The 16,998-nt window shown below is 32.3% G+C and overlaps 1 protein-coding gene across 1 annotated transcript in view; it reads right to left on the bottom strand.

Annotated features, from left to right (window-relative positions):
• Nucleotides 1-715: 715 nt before the first annotated feature.
• Nucleotides 716-16,998, bottom strand: part of LOC123530971 (gamma-aminobutyric acid type B receptor subunit 1-like) — a 54,111-nt gene continuing 37,828 nt past the window's right edge. The window contains exons 10-17 of the mRNA XM_045311745.2: nt 16,619-16,708; nt 15,846-15,996; nt 14,882-15,002; nt 12,203-12,310; nt 10,072-10,194; nt 6,277-6,423; nt 1,744-1,932; nt 716-835 (exon numbers count right to left, since the gene is read on the bottom strand). Coding sequence (XP_045167680.2) covers nt 716-835; nt 1,744-1,932; nt 6,277-6,423; nt 10,072-10,194; nt 12,203-12,310; nt 14,882-15,002; nt 15,846-15,996; nt 16,619-16,708 — 1,049 coding nt within the window. The remainder of the gene's footprint in view (nt 836-1,743; nt 1,933-6,276; nt 6,424-10,071; nt 10,195-12,202; nt 12,311-14,881; nt 15,003-15,845; nt 15,997-16,618; nt 16,709-16,998) is intronic.

Below are 16,998 nucleotides of genomic sequence, written 5' to 3'. Positions count from 1 at the left end.
CCTCTATCGCATACACAAGCTAAATGTTGACGGACGACAGACGACAGACAGACGACGGACGCCGGACATCGAGCGATCAGGAAAACTCACCTGAGCTCAGGTGAGCTAAAAAGGAACATAGTAGGTCACCGCCATGGAACAGTTAGAGACACATAGACCATTGCGGAGTCGAAACTAGTTTGCTGGCATCAAACCTCATCCTTTAACCCGAACCATGTTCTTATATTAAAAGACAGTGTAATAAAAGTACTCCCCATAGGTGAATCTCTTAGACGTAACAGTATCCACAGGAACACGTAGTAAAACACAGAATATGCTCATGCAAAGATTTGCACATAAAAACCCATGGAACTGTAAACGTATGTACTCGATAATTTTGCAGAAACCAGGGTTGAATTCATAAAATGAATAAAATGCTATCAGCTGAGCTGCTGATATGAACGATATTGCCAAAATGCTCAGAGGACGTAAAAAGTTTTGTTAAGTTTATAATCAAATGAATTTCTTTTGTCTAGCAACCATATTTACAGTCTTCTTACATATCATAATCTCCACTTGATTGAAAAATGATGATGCATGCTATGTTACACTTAAAAAAGGAAGTTACTATGATACTCGCTGACATTGTTCAAGCGCCATCAAACACAATGAACTCATTTTTGTAGCAAACAAACAAGTGCGTTATATATGAATAACTTATGTCATGAATGCAGTTTTATGCAGTGTCGGCAGTGTTGCCTGTGCGTGGTAATGATTCATTGTTAGCCGACTGTCCACCTGTTCCATTTTCAAACGTTGTCATATTGGTATCAACTTTATTATACACTGCGTGAATCTGCAAAAATCAAAGTAAAAGATGTTATCACAAACACCCGATTCTGTAACAAACATGTTTGTACGCGCAGTTTCATGCTAGTGGTGTATATTAATCGGCTGATTAATGATTACCACAGAAATATTTAGATCATTGTATGTAACATAAATTAAATGAGCCGTGCCATGGGAAAACCAACATAGTGGGTGTGCGACCAGCATGGATCCAGACCAGCCTGCGCATCCGCGCAGTCTGGTCAGGCTCCATGCTGTTCGCTTTTAAAGCCTATTGGAATTGGAGAAACTGTTAGCGAACAGCATGGATCCTGACCAGACTGCGCGGATGCGCAGGCTGGTCTGGATCCATGCTGGTCGCACACCCACTATGATGGTTTTCCCATGGCACGGCTCAAATAAATTCGTCAACAGTCATAAGATATATCTGGCCCTCACAAAGTAGTGATCGCCTAAATACCATTAGTATTGAAAAAAAGAAGCAAAAAAAAAAAAATGTGTTTACTTGACAATTGTTTTAAATCTCATTCAGTCTCATCAGGTGTACATTTTGTGTAACTTCGAAATTAAGTAAATATTATGAACTACATGGTAGTTTATAAAACGAGAGTGAAACATATATCAATACATTTGGGTTGACACTAAAGTTGCTGGACTCCAGATTTTGGCTGCCAAATTGAGTTTTGTCATATAATAAATATTAGAACATGAGTTTTTGTTTCTCAACTATCTTAAAAATGCTAAATACAGAAAGGAAAAAATACATGTCAGAGTCGGGAATTAAACCCGGGTTGCCTAATAAACAATATTTCAATGTTATTGATTTAGATTATTAACAACACAATTGAGACAACGTTTGAGAATTTGATTTCTCTCCCCTAAAAATCAGCCACTATAAATAATACCACAGCCTACCTTCGGAATAAAAATCACGGCCTGTGTTAATGTTGTTCCGATGATCAGACAACCGGAAGTTATTCCATACATCATCACCTCTTGGTCAACAAGCAGCAAGGAAAGTGTAAGACCTACGGCACTTAGTATAACAACGTTGTACAAACACAAACCAATCTGGTGCGAGTCGTTCAGAGCTTGGATCTTTACCTGAAGAGTACAAATTGACATATATATATATAAACATGTGTAATCCTGTTGATTGAGAGATTCTTATAAGAGTTTGATTGCCTGAATAATTGTATTTATATGTTACAATAAGCGCCATTTTAAATGAAATTTAGTCGTAAATCTTAATAAAATAGCGCAATTACACTCTCTTGCAAATCATTTACAGTTCTTTACGCATTACACTTAAACACATTAAATTTGAACAATTTCTAGTTGAGCTGATTCTCTGTCACAAATGAAATGCAATTATTTCGTTTTTACAAAAGCGCCACTGTCACTCTTCTGTGGAGGGAACAGAATGTTCTAATTTATCACATGTTGACGTCTTTGGAGTGAAATAAAGCCGTTACATAATTTTGATAATACACTGGTGTAATAAAGCTTTGACGTTGTACAGGAGACGTTGGTCGTATTAACTTGTCTATAAGAGGTAAAGAAAGGATATGGAAGCCAAGATCTTAGGTTTCAAAGTGCAAGAAGAGCTTACATGTGATATTTGTGTCTTTTCGAATTGAATATATTAAACTCGTTGCATAGAATTAATAAAATGCTCGGCAGAACCTCGCATTTTATTATTTTATTCAACTCGTTTAATAAATTCAGTATGAAAAGACACTCATATTATATCCTTTATTTATTTAATGGTGTTTTTCTACAAACTAGTAGATTGGTCTGATATAGCCATTATGCACAAACATCTAGATATAAACTAAGCAAATGAATTTAAGACAGAGATAGGATGGTCAGGTTTTGCAAGCAAATAACAACCCGAATTTCAATTAGTGGGCGCCGTGAAATTAAATCACAATTTAGAAGATATATTCAATGAAGAAAAATATATGCAGTGTAAATTGTATCTTCTCACTGCTCCGGTTGTACATATGAATCATTTAATTTTGTTTAGACCTTTGAAATTAACGATATGTATGTATTTAATGAAAAGAAAATGTTTTGATAATAATTCTTCTTAAAACACACGTCTTAAAATAGAGCTTTCCTTCTACGGCGATAAATTATTTTCTGTATTTGGAAAACTTGCTTGGTCCTAGATTATCCGAGGAATTTTATTTTATCAATAAATAAAGATGTTGCCTGTGCTTTATTTTGTTTAAAAAAGTGATAATTTAATCGATTTATCATGTTACGTGGGTTTTTCAACAAGCATACCTTCCTTAAACCAAAATGTGTTTTCTTGACATTAATACGGACAAAATTAAAACTGTAATATCTTACTGTGGTGCATTTATTTTCAAAGAAAATAGTCAAACATACAATGCGTGTTCTGATTTGAATTGTTTGCCCGAAAGAGCACATAGGAGAGCATTTAACAAGATGTCCTGTATGTTTCCGATTCTAGTATGCGATCAAGTTACCAGTTCTGTTAAGTTATATGAAGGTGTAATCAACATAAGCCTACTTTGCTACGGGTAAAGACATAGTATAATGTTGGGTTTTTACAACATCAAGTTATATTTAATACAATTATGAAATTGCATAACAGTATTCAGTAGGTCATATTTCATTTTTCATATTATATCACATAGTATTCAAGTTTAAAAAAGCATTGTTGTTATAAACGTAGTTGCAATATATATATCATATATATATATCATATCATATCATATCATATTTATTTACATTTTCATTAGCTGTTTTCCTTATGACTTATTATGAAAGACCCTTGGTCTTTTCTTAAGTGATAAACAAAGATTGTGTAATCATAGCTGATTTCTAAATTAAATGTTGGATAGTTTAGTGATGAAATTTCTATTAAAATGTTGCTTTGTGAATTCAGTTGACATTTATAAAGAATGCTCATCAGAGCAAAACCAACAGTATGCGATAATCAGTTTTTTAGGGTCCAACCTGTCTAAGTAGTGATTTTTAAAAACATAGAGGGTATCCTTTAAAACTCGTTTTTTGTCTGCTGGCGGCAAGTCAATATGCTTTTGCGACTTGTGCAGACCAAGATCCTGTTTTCAACTGTATTTAGACACGGTGTGTATTTGATATCCTAGTTGAATTTAACATAGATCTGTAAATGATGATATGCAAATATTAAACAGTGCTCATTTTAGAATCACTAGTTTTCTGGACCTCTTTAAGATTGAGACAAGGATATGTACGCCAACATCTTAAAAGTGTTAAAAGGAAATATTTTCCGATTTATGTTTTTAAATGACTATTGTAGTGGTATCATGAAATATTTTATTAAATCTATAGAAATAGGTTCGGTTTAATTCATCTACTAGTAGATTTTAGAGTAATTCTTATTATTTTCAAATACATACTAATTAAGATAACAATTTTCTTTTCATTCGAAGTTATTTTATAAGAATAAGTTTTCCCACCTAGCGATATTAATAAGAAATGAAACCAGACATAGCACTATTTCGTTAGAGTAAATTTTCCTACTCAAAATCTAACCATATATATCCCATTGTTAACAAACCTGTCTCATTTAAATGAAAGATGAATGTTGTATGCTTGGAAATTCTTCTGAGGGCCATAACTCATTTAATGGATAAATGTCAACAATGAGCCAACACCGTCAAAAGAACTCTGCTACTAACCTCTCTATATAGGTAGAACTGAAAAACTACAAGATTAGTGAGTAAATGGCATACAAGAGAAGAAATCAGGATACATTTTATGTCTCAAAACATTTAAATTTCAAGTTTACTTTACAAATATTTGTCCTTAAAACATTGATATTAAGAACACCTTGATTCGGTACCCATGCAAAGAAGTTGCCATTTACTTTAGCAAAACAGGTTGGTACTGGAATCCATAAATATTTGACATCATATAAAATGCCTTATTATATGAAATACAGTCAAAATGGTCCAATACATATAGGAACAAACATACATTATTATGGCAATTTCTAACATAACCGAGCATTTATTGCCATCAAAATTCTATTATCTACTAATGTTAAGATGTTATATAACAGTCACTCGAGAGAAAAGTGAACATAAAGTATTGAACGCAGTCTTTATTACTGAGGCACATTTTCTGTCGCTTCGTATGTGATATTTTCTATGAGATAAACCTCCTTACGATCACCAAACAATGCAATTAGCGTTATGACGTGACATTTACTAATTGTTGTTTCCCTGTAAAAGTATGATGACCGGTACACAGATTTTAATTATTAAACTTCGGTCACGTAAGAGATAGACATCTCAAAACGAACCTCATATTAATGTTTGAATTAATGTGTTTATGATAGAAATATACACAAAGGAGCTTAAAATTCTTTGTAGAATTCTTTCATGAGAAGATGCCAGCCAACTTACGGTTCCTGCCTGTGCCTGAAATAATGTCTTGAGGGGCAGTTGGGGTTTTCCTCCACCACCAAAACTGGAAAGTCGCAATATTGCCAAATTGTGTTTAGGTGTGATTCAAATCCAGCAAGAACAGACATGTACAGAAAGATACAATGACAGCCAACGTGGACAAAACAAACTAATTAATGATCACAGTGGGGCACTACATTTTAATGGTCAGTAGCCAAAACATTACTGTGCGCCTTGCTAATTGCTAAATGCCAAAACTTAACAAAAACTGCCAAATGCATAATTCTAAATGCAATATACTTATTGCTATTCCAGATAATTAATGTCAAATGCTTAATAATGTATTTCATATGCTATATACTTAATATCAAATGTCTAATGTTTAATGTATTTTTAATTTGGCAGTTACTATGCAATCTAAACACAGAAATTGGCAGATGGCAATTAGAAAATAGCTACAGGCATTTATCAATTGGTAATTAGCAATTAGAAATAAAAAACAATTAGCAAATGGCAAATCATAACCAGAATTTCATACTGAGCACATCCAACCATATCTAAAATCGGTTGCTTAGACTTTTGAAAAGTATGACAGATCTTGCACTTGAATAATACATAAACAGGAAATATACAAATTTACCATTAAGTTTTATATGAAAGGTGACATCACAAATAAATACAACACGATTACCTTAATGAGTAGGCACATGACTAAGCACAATAAAGTTAGCAGTCTATTTGTTCTTTCCATCATGAAGGTCATATAATCTTAATCTCGAGTATAGGCACTCACCATTAATAATTGCCTTGCATATGTATGGAATGCCGGTGCGTCATACTAACTGTCAAATGTTAAATGACAAATATATGATGCTAAATTACCATTAATTCAGGTTTCTTGCCATGTACTTAATGCTAAATGTTGAATAGCTAATTTTTATTGCCAAATAGTAAATGCTTATTACCAAATTCTTTCATGCAACGTAAAGAACATTACAAGGTAACTTATGTTTTTACTTACATGTCTAGTTTCCCATGCAAGAAAGGCCCCAAACGACAGCAATGCACCTTGGATTATATATAGAGCCCATCCAAAGTACGTGGAATATTCAGAATGACAAACTCGCACAAACAGATGGACCTCGGCATCGTTTGCAAACACAGTAACCTAGCAATAGAGGTCAAAACATATTTAACCAAATTCAAAATTTTAAATCTAATGACATAATCATAGTCATTTGCATATACATCATAAACGCTATATATACTCGTATTTATATATATATATATATATATATATAGTAGAGAGAATTAATTAATACGAACTAAATCACCACCACAATATACCAGACCAATTACGGCAAAGCGCCTAGCAGTACAAACGAACACGCACATGCCACAGCAAGTCCACTAACCCAATAAGATTAGTTTCGATACTGCTTTATATACGAGCCCGAATTGTACTACACATTCGTATGGTACAACATTTGCATATATATACCCAATCTCTGTGTTCATGTCTCACAAATCTATTTAGTGCTTTTTAGTCTTTATAACTGATTGGACCAAGAAGCTATATTTTCTCTCTCTGAAAGTTACTGGATCTCGAGGATACATTGAATATATATAGATAATTTGCGTTAAGGGATTTAATTATATTCAAGAACAGTGACTTTCCCATACGTGAGATCCGCTAGGATACAAGTTCGCATTATAAATAAATTTAAGAGAGAGAATAATTAATACGAACTAAATCACCACACAATTATACCAGACCAATTACGGCAAAGCGCCCTAGCATAGCAAACGAACACGCACATGCCACAGCAAGTTCCACTAACCAATAGATTAGTTTCGATATTGCTTTATATACGAGCCCGAATTGTTACAATTCGTACTGGTTCAACATATGCATATATATTAACCAAATTCTTGTTTTCATGTCTCATAATCAGTATGACTTTTAGTCTTTATAACTGATTGGGACCTAGAAAGCTATATTTTCTCTCTCTGAATGTTAATGGATTCTCGAGATACATTGAATATATAAGCATAATTTGCGTTAAGGATATAATTAATTCAGACAGTTGACTTTTCCATACGTGAGATCGCTTAGGATACAAGTCGCATTATAAATTATTAATAGTAGAGAATTATTAATACGAACTAAATCACCACACAATATAACCAGACCAATTACGCAAAGCGCCTAGCAGTACAAACGAACAGCACATGGCACAGCAAGTCCACTACCCAATAAGATAGTTCGATATGCTTATATACGAGCCCGAATTGTACTACACATTCGTACTGGTTCACATTTGCATATTATAACCCAATCTCTGTTTTCATGTCTCACAAATCAGTAGTGACTTTATTAGTCTTTATACATGATTGGACCAGGAAAGCTATATTTTTCTCTCGAAAGTTAATGGATCTCGGGATACATGAATTTATATAGAAATTTGCGTTAAGGGATATAATTATATTTCAGACAGTTGACTTTCCCATACGTGAGATCGCTAGGATCAAGTTCGCATTATATTATTAATATAGTAGAGAGAATTAATAATAGAACAAATCACGCACCACAATATGACCACCAATTACGGCAAAAGCGCCTAGAGTAACAAACAACACGCACATTGCCACAGCAAGTCACTAACCCAATAAGATTAGTTTCGATACTGCTTTATATATATATATATATAATATCATAAAATCTCTGGCCGGAAATATATAGGTAAAGTCCCTTAAACAAGTATAAAATAATTAATACCTTTAACAATATCTTTCGTAACACTAATGCAACATTTTTGAAATTTTTAGTACGTTTAGAATAACATTGAGCATTGCAACAAAATTTAGTGATACTATGGTATCACTTTATCTATCCCATGCCCCAATAAAATCTCAAACAGTCACACAAATATGTATAAATATCAAGCATGTTTACAAGACAAAAAATAACCTTATCCTGTCAATTAAAAAGAAAATTAGATATTTAATCACAAATCAGCGAAAAGTCAATATCTATTCCCCTGTATTCTTATAAATGATATTTGCTCATTTTGAAAAAAAGACTAGGTATCTGTATTTTTGTGACTTTTTAAAAATTGTTAGAGGTCGTAAAATTAATGATTTGATGCCGTTGCACATTTTGCATTGTTGAAATTTAAGTATGCTATGCACATATTTCTGGAAAAAATTGATGAATGTATCATTAGGATTATGAAAGATAATGCCAAAAATAAGAAGTTTCTATTAGTAACAATCGTACAGTCAACGTAATCGTACATAGAACAGAATGTTTTATGATGATTGTAATTTATGTGCAAAAAATAAATTTTGTGAAATTATAAGTATACAAAGGTTGATACATTAAAATGTGTTTAAGGCGTTTAGTTTTGTAACTATTATTCCACACTGGTTTATGAATTATTGAGGCATGACGCCACCGGAGACATATTCGGTGACTTCGTTTATTGTGTAACTTTTGTTTCTAAGTGTCTTGCATTTAAACAAATGGAGCTATACATTTCATATCAAAGAAATTGACATAATTTCATTTATTTAGAAACGTGATACTTTGTTATACAATAACTGGTATATTACGTATTCAAATCATTCAGAAGATCCATTGAGATCATAGACTGCAACGAAGTAAAAAATATTGCAGAGTGACTGAGTCTAATCATTACTTGAAACGAGATGTTTAACACCAACCATCAACAAGTATGGAACTTTATTATGCAGAAAGGATTATGCATGATAGCAACACCGAGCCCAATTATGGACGCTGCCGCAGGGTAATTCTACTATGTTGTTGGGTTTCATTTTTCTCTGCTTCTGTACAGGATATATCAGCATCTCGAAGTGGAACAAACATGAGATATCCAACTTCTAGTATTCACTTGCAAAATGATTGAACATTGTACCTAATTGCCATGTACATCTGTACTCTTTGTGGTTTAATAAAGAATCAAATGCTAACTTTAGTCGTTTATACGGGTATAAACCACTTTGGGACTTCTCCGAATTCATGAATCGCGCTAGATTTTTTGCTGATTTTCAAAAATTTCGTTTAAACCCGTATAATAGCACAAAATAACATTTAATTCATTTATTTATAATTATACAGTAGCTTGTTACAAAATAGTTTGCTTTCCATAACCATCAGAAAATCAAAATAAATTTCAGGATATCGATGTTTCCAACGCCTGAACAGAACAGGCAAAATGACCCGCCCATGTTCAATTGTAATTCACTTTCCGATAAAATACAGTTCCTCGTTTTTATTTAGAATATCGCTAAATCTAAAGAAAAATCGAATAGTCATTCCAATTCAAATTTGAACTTAACCGTCAATAAAAAAATAATTTTTACAATGAGGGAGGTTAAATGCCCACCATAGTTTAAGCCATTCATTGTATTGTGTTTTTTTTCTGCTTGTCTGTTCACTTGTATTTTAGATATAATTAAAATGTACATGTTGTTGGATTTCTCAAGCAACCCGTCTATATTTTTTGCGCTTCTGTATCTTTTAGCTGCGGACCTACCTTGCGGTGCATTGCTCTATGACTGTGTTTCGGGTGCAGTGTGCTTCCGGGAAATCTATCCTTTCCCTTTTAGCTATAATTTTATGTTCTTTCTGCAATTTTAGACATTTTTTAAAAAAAAATGTGTAAGTGACGTCAGATTGCCATACATCGTTCCGAACCGAAAATAATAGTTCGACAGCGGAGGCCCTATTAAATCATTTTTGTTTTCATTTAACTTTAGAATAAACTTATCTACTACTAAATGATATACTTGCCTGTTTGTCAAGATAATTTACTACAACACTATAAGGAGAAATAATTGCCCATAAAACCATCATCACCGCAACAACGCCCACTAAACCACCAATAATTGCAAGCAACTGGTAGTCCTTTATTGTCTGAAATGAATTGAATTTTATCAAAGATAAACAAAATCTCAAAAAGTGTTAATATTGAAATTTAAAATTTCAGTAGTACGGTCACCTCTGTATTTTCAGTTAGTTTTTAGATGAAATGTTACTTGAAATCAACAAACTGTTTTACTGTTTGATCTCCTTCGTTGAGGTAAGCGAAATTTACAAGACATAAAATTAGAAAAATACAGATAGAACAGGAAAAATGACTTCAAATTGATTTCTATTTATTAATGGAGAAATATCAAACTCAAGAACATTGCTTCTTTCACTGATCGGTAGGGATACTGCCGTCACTTATAAACTGGGCTGAATTTCTGTTAAGCTACATACTTTTGTTTTTGGTTGCGGGTTTACCCCGCTACCAAAGTTACAAGTGTATTTCTGACAAACATATAGCATCTTTATTTATTCCTAATCACACCAAAAGTGTGTTTATGTGCTACACAAAATAGTCCCATTCATGAATAGTGCGGATGAATTATCAATATAAAGCAGTTCTAACTCAACCTGTATCCATTCACACTGACCATTTAGATTATTTAAGATATATCAATGATATGGTATTGCAGCCCATGGTTACATCACTGCTGGCATTTCCAGCTGGCAATTTAGATAAGCTGTTGTAAGGTCAGGCAGAGTTCATCTTAGATATGAGGCACATTTGTATTTGTTTCTCCGACATGTATATTTATAGATTGGCATTTGCTTTGTTACCAATAGAGAGTAACCAACTGATCAGGTATACTATAGTACAATTTCTTGTCCAGAGTATTCCCCAGCAACAACTGGCTGGAAATCCTTGAAACGTCCCTCTCAATAGGAGATGCAGAAAATTATCTTCATGTTTCGTTCATCAATGAGTTACTGCCATTGATTACTCAACATGAGTAAACTATAGCGCCATTATCGTCAGTGAATTCCACTTTTGTTCTTTTAGTATGTAATAATGCCTATTTCGGGGAGCATCCATCGGTTTTACTGATATTTTCAAATAAATCTACCAAAACCCGTAACCACCAGACGTCTCAAGGCTTTGATTGAAATATGTTGTACAAAGCTTGTTTCTCAAGAATATTACACATTTTACACATTACAGTTATACTAAATGTATTTTTCTCTCTGGTGTTGTGACGTGCACTTGTTATAAAATAAAATATGAAATTATTTGAAAGACTATTGACTACAGTCAAATAATTCGACCAATCGCTTATAGTAAAACATAAACAGATTAGATATTGTCATTATGTATTTATTTATTAAGCAATCGTATTTGCCTATTTATTATTGGCAAGCATTTTATTTAGCTTGTCGCTATATCTAAAGTGACATTCTATGCATTATTTCTAACATATGCTAGTAATTGGACAGAACCTCCGACCTGTATCTAGCTGGCTAAATGCCTTTCTCATTTGAACACATAAAAGGTAACGGGCGAGCGATCTTATCCAGTTGGACAATGATGGCCCCTAATACACAATGAAACAAAATTCAAAAGATGTCATGATACTGAATTGTCTCATTACAATAGTTGAACTTTAAACATTCTTGCTGATTGTTGATAAATAGTAGGGTTAACAGTTTAATACATGAAGAGTCTCTTTCCACATTTTCAATCAATCATTACTACTTATACCGCTAAAATAATACACTGATACACACATAGACTTTTATAATCGGTCATTGTTGTCACTGCAATAACTTGGATAATATTTAAATTACACGACCGAACTTTTCTCGATCACCTTTGTTCCCATATGCTATTTATTCGTTAGGATAATTTTCCATTAAAATGGCTTAATCTGCCATGCGTGGTATACTTTATTGTTTTATTTTCAGCGTAGTCTAAAGAAATATGTGAAAATCATAGGTGACCGGTTATAAATGTATATGAGTGTATATGTGAATAAATGGGGTCTTAATTATGTAAGGTTTTGTTGAAGTGTAGTTAACAATTTAATCATAATATCATATATATATTCCACAGAATTACCCGCTTTAGAAGTTTCTTATTTGTAAATATACGGTAAACTCTCCAAGTCTTCGAGAACAACCCACCAAAAGTCACTGTAAATCCTAGACCAAAGAAGAACTTTTGAGTCTGAAAGATTGAGATACATATACACTTTAAGTGGTTAATCAAAAATCTGAAAAATTAAGTGACATTCAAACACTAAAAGTAGAAAATAAAGAATAAAGTTAAGCAATATGCCGTTATAGAGGCATGTGTTATACCATATATGTTTATAAGCATCAAATACATACTTTTAATACAACACCCGACCCGATTGGCTGATAAGTTACTTAAATTCTTCAATATCAGGGTTTAAAGTCTTTAGCTTGTAAAAATCATAATATGTACATATTTTCAAACACAGCTGGGGTAATAATCTTTATTATGATTAAAGGGAATTCCTATAGTTTTTTATGTGCATCTTTCTGCGCAGCCGACACTTTCTACGGAAAACTGAACTGAAGTCAACATTTGTTGAAACATGTTACAGACAATCTTAAATATGATGAATCTTGAATGAAATAACATTTTTGATAAGTTTTATCAGTAATCGAATGTTGATACTGGTTTATGTTGTATTGACAAGTATCATGCCTGACAGGTATCTAGCTATTTTTGTGGTTGTGTTTTCACATCGCATTTTAGTACAAAGACAGTGTTGTTCATATAATGTAAGATAATTGACTTAATACTGATAATTTGAAGACAATATCACCTTTTAGATTATTTAGTATTCAATTATAGAAAGAATTAGGAATTTTTAAAACTTTTTTTTTAACTTCTAGCAGACATACATGTAATCAATTTGGCCAGGTTCGCGCCATTTCCGTCCGAACAGGTGTCGTATTCTAGCGGTCTTAACAGAAAATTTAGCCTGGTGACCCATACATTTTAGCCATTTTTATGCTCACATTACAATTATCTATAAACAAGAAAAACAGGAAAAGAGTTTTTTCAAAATTTAAAAATATTCTTCACTATGGGTATTTTTCATTGAAAAAAGTTCACAAAAGTAAATATGAAACAACAGTTTTTTTTTATTTGTACCCATTATTGTAGAGATAGAGTATTACATATATGACTATGATATCAAATAAGTATATAATAAAATCTGTAAAAAGAAAAAAAAAACCGTACTGTGCTGTCTTGATGTAAATTTTGGTTGGTATTTATAAAAAAGCAGAAAATTATGAAAATGTTGAAAAATCGCTGGCAGTTTCAGCAACAGTGGGTGTGTTCAAAACAATTTTTCACAAAAACAAGCCTGGTGACCTATTGTTTTTATTTGTTCGTTGTTTTCAGCACAAATTTTCCTATCATATATGTGAATATAAAAAAAATCTATGAAAGGAAAAATACTGTAGGAATTCTCTTTAACTCATAAACAAACATAAATATACTAAAAAAACTGTTACGTATTAAATTGTTTGCCATTTTAACAACATTGAAAAATACTTAATTCGTTAGTTAAAGTTGGTTGCAGATATTAGAAAATATTTTAGCAAATTGTGTCACATATTACAGTATCATGTAATCCTTCGTTCTTTCTTCAGTCCTTCCTTCGACATTTTTATCCTTGTATACGTTCTATTCATAACTATTTATACATCAATTAAACAACACATTTTCTTTTATTTCAGATTGTGTTATGTATTCTGTTGTAATTTTAAATTTCACCTGGCAGTCGCATTTTGTTCTGTAGTTCTATTCTCGAACAACCACGATATTAATGAAAAAAAAAAAAAACAACAAAAAAAAAAAACAAAACATTGAAAGGTTTTACAATCCTCTTTTCTTGAACAACGTTCACAGCTTAATTATTAAGTTATGTCTATTTTTTAATATTCTGTTTTTTTTTCATCAGTCTCAATACAAAGACTAAAACCGAACATTCTTCTATCATTAAAAGTTTATATAATTGATAATTAATTTTCGAAAACAGCCATTTTTATTTAAACAATATATGTTACACTGTAGTGAAAGGCTTATGCCATTTTTGCCACTTTTGCCATTAATTTTTCACTAGGTAGTTAGAGGACAGATTACTTCTACTTAAAATACATAAAAAATTTAACTCAATTTAATCAAAGGTTTTGCGTGAAATTTTGGTGAAGGTGGACGGTCCGGCGTCCGTCGTCTGCCGTCCACCCTTTTGATCACTATATGTAGTTTTAATTCAATCTTGATGAAACTTTTTACAAATTTTGCCTGTACAAAGTCTCAGACAAGTTCAAAAGTGGGCCGTCTGGAATTAAAATTGAGTTAAAAATGTGAGTCTGAAATTGCAAACATTTTTAGTCTGAATTTAAGAACTTGTCATAACATTGTGAATTACGAACATGACGTAACGGCTTCCTTGGCAGTTTACTGCTGCAAACTTTGTTATAAGAGCTTTTAACATGAAGGTACATGTTTTCTTATAGTATAGAGCGTAAGACATCTTAACATTTTAAAAACTGACGCTTAATATCTGAAAGTTACCTTATGCCAAAATCTCTAATTTGAAAACAGAATACTAAAAAGTATCTATTTAACCATAGAATAAAATATACGTTTTGGCTAAATATACTTTTAAGGATTTTTAATTCAATATCTAATGATAAGATATTTCAGGGAGACATTGGTTATAGGTTTTCAGTTTGTATGAAACTAAATTACCCTTACCCAGCAAATCGTCGCATTTTCCACTTCTGTTGTTTTAAAGAAGACAGAAGAGTAACAAAGAACGCAGCCAAGTAGTATGACACTGTTGATATTAGGCGAGGAAAGCTTCACATTTCTGTGTATAATAATAATATGACAATAATATATTTAAAATAGCTATTCCTGGTTAACTATGCCATTATGTCCACAAACATAATTTTAATTATCTTTTTATGTACGTTGTTGAAAATGCTTAACTCAGTTTCTATTTTGATTTAAAGAAATCAGCAAAAGTGTTTCTCTCTGCAAACAACGTCTAAAAAAATTTAATTTATCATTTGCACTACGCTTATAACTACTTTTACAATAACAATTTTTTCTTGATGTATTTATGAATATTTACCAAGTGGTATTAAAAATGTAAAGACCATGGTGTTTAAAACCATAGGTATAATGTAAATGAGTTGTCATAAACAACATTCCTCTTCTTTCGATATTTGTTTTTTTTCCAGGTTTTACGCCGTTTTCAACAGTATTTCAATTATGTCACGACGGGAAGTTAACTTAACCACTGTTCCTGGATTCTGTACCAGTACAAACCTGTTCCCCGCAAGTTACTGCCAACTTTTCTTGGATCAGAGGTGGAGGACAAATAATTTCTGACAAGATGTCTTTTATCAAATCGTCACAGAGAACATACACCTCGCAAGAGGACCGAACTCATAACCCCGCCATCCGTAGATCTGTGCTAAGCGGACGGGCTCTCTTCTGGCGATATAAAACGTACCTGTTGATATACTGCGTACTTGTTTTGTCAATATAAACGAAACTGTTTAGTCAATAGGTAACATACCTGCTTTGTTGATATAAAGCGTAGTGTTTTGTCGTTATATAACGTAACTGTTTTGTCGCTATAATTAATACCAGTTTTGTCAGTATATAACGTAACTGAACAGTATTTTTTTTATATATAACATACCTGTTTTGTCGGTAGATAACGTTAAAAGTGAAGAATGAGATTGCCAAACAGATGCCAACACCAGATAATACTGCCACTGGTACGTATAGGGAAAGAGGAATCTTTACTTCTTTTTGCGTAACATAGGTAGAATCACGTGGAATATTGCCATCTTAAATACAACAACAACCGTATTATAGTTAAAAGAATAAGATTTAAATGGTATTTTAGTTATAAAAGACTGTGGCATTTTCACGTTTCATAGATTCTGTACATGGCAATATTTTTTTTCTTTTTTATGCAAGTAATTGACAAGAAGAGACCTATAAATGACTACCTACGTAATATAATGTACAATTATGACAAAGAATTAATACTGTGCCCAGGTGTAATACAGCAAGTGCCTAACTGGTACTATTGTATGACATTGATAGACATTTGATATTACATATTGATTGATATACAAAATGCTGTCTGGCTGTCATATTTCGCAAAATAATAAATACGAAATACTCTATTAAATACGAACTTTAGAAAAATGGCTGGAAGCAAGTTCATTTTCAAAGTTTGTATTTAGACTGTAAATATGTTAGAATATAGTATCATAATAGCAGAACAAATAAAACCCCGAAATGTTTATGTTAGAGGATGGGATATTTTAGTAACAATTAAAATTTAATACAGTTTTAAAAACAAAAGTGCAGTTCAAATACGGGCTTTTTTGCTTCAGTTAAAAGTAAATGTAGCCAATAGTCATATTAAAATGACAATATCAAAAGATCCCTGTTACTTACCCTTCCATTTAATGGCATCTTCTATCCATTCAAAGTAACCATTTGGATACTTGTCTTGTCTGTAGTGGCCAATAAGTTCTCGTTTTCCGCCTGTAATCAAAATGTCGTTGTAAAAAAAATTCCTTCAAACGACTACCCGATTGTCATTTTGAGCGCACACACATTCTTATTTGACAACTATCATTTAGGTATATTGAGCACAAATCCTACTCTTTGGCAAATAGTAATACTGTATTACAACACTTCTTATTTTGGCATTCTAGCATAAAACTGCTGTTCTTGTCACTTTTCGGAGGTGTTTTAACAGGAGAAAAAAGGTGTGTTAACAGAGAGATTCTCGCACTCAAATGTTGTTAAAACACGTTTTTATATATTCGCGT

This window comes from Mercenaria mercenaria, chromosome 11 (genome assembly GCF_021730395.1).
Source record: "Mercenaria mercenaria strain notata chromosome 11, MADL_Memer_1, whole genome shotgun sequence".
NCBI classification, from domain to species: Eukaryota; Metazoa; Mollusca; class Bivalvia; order Venerida; family Veneridae; genus Mercenaria; species Mercenaria mercenaria.
Note: the sequence above shows the minus strand (reverse complement) of the source record. Positions and strands in the feature narration are given on the sequence as shown.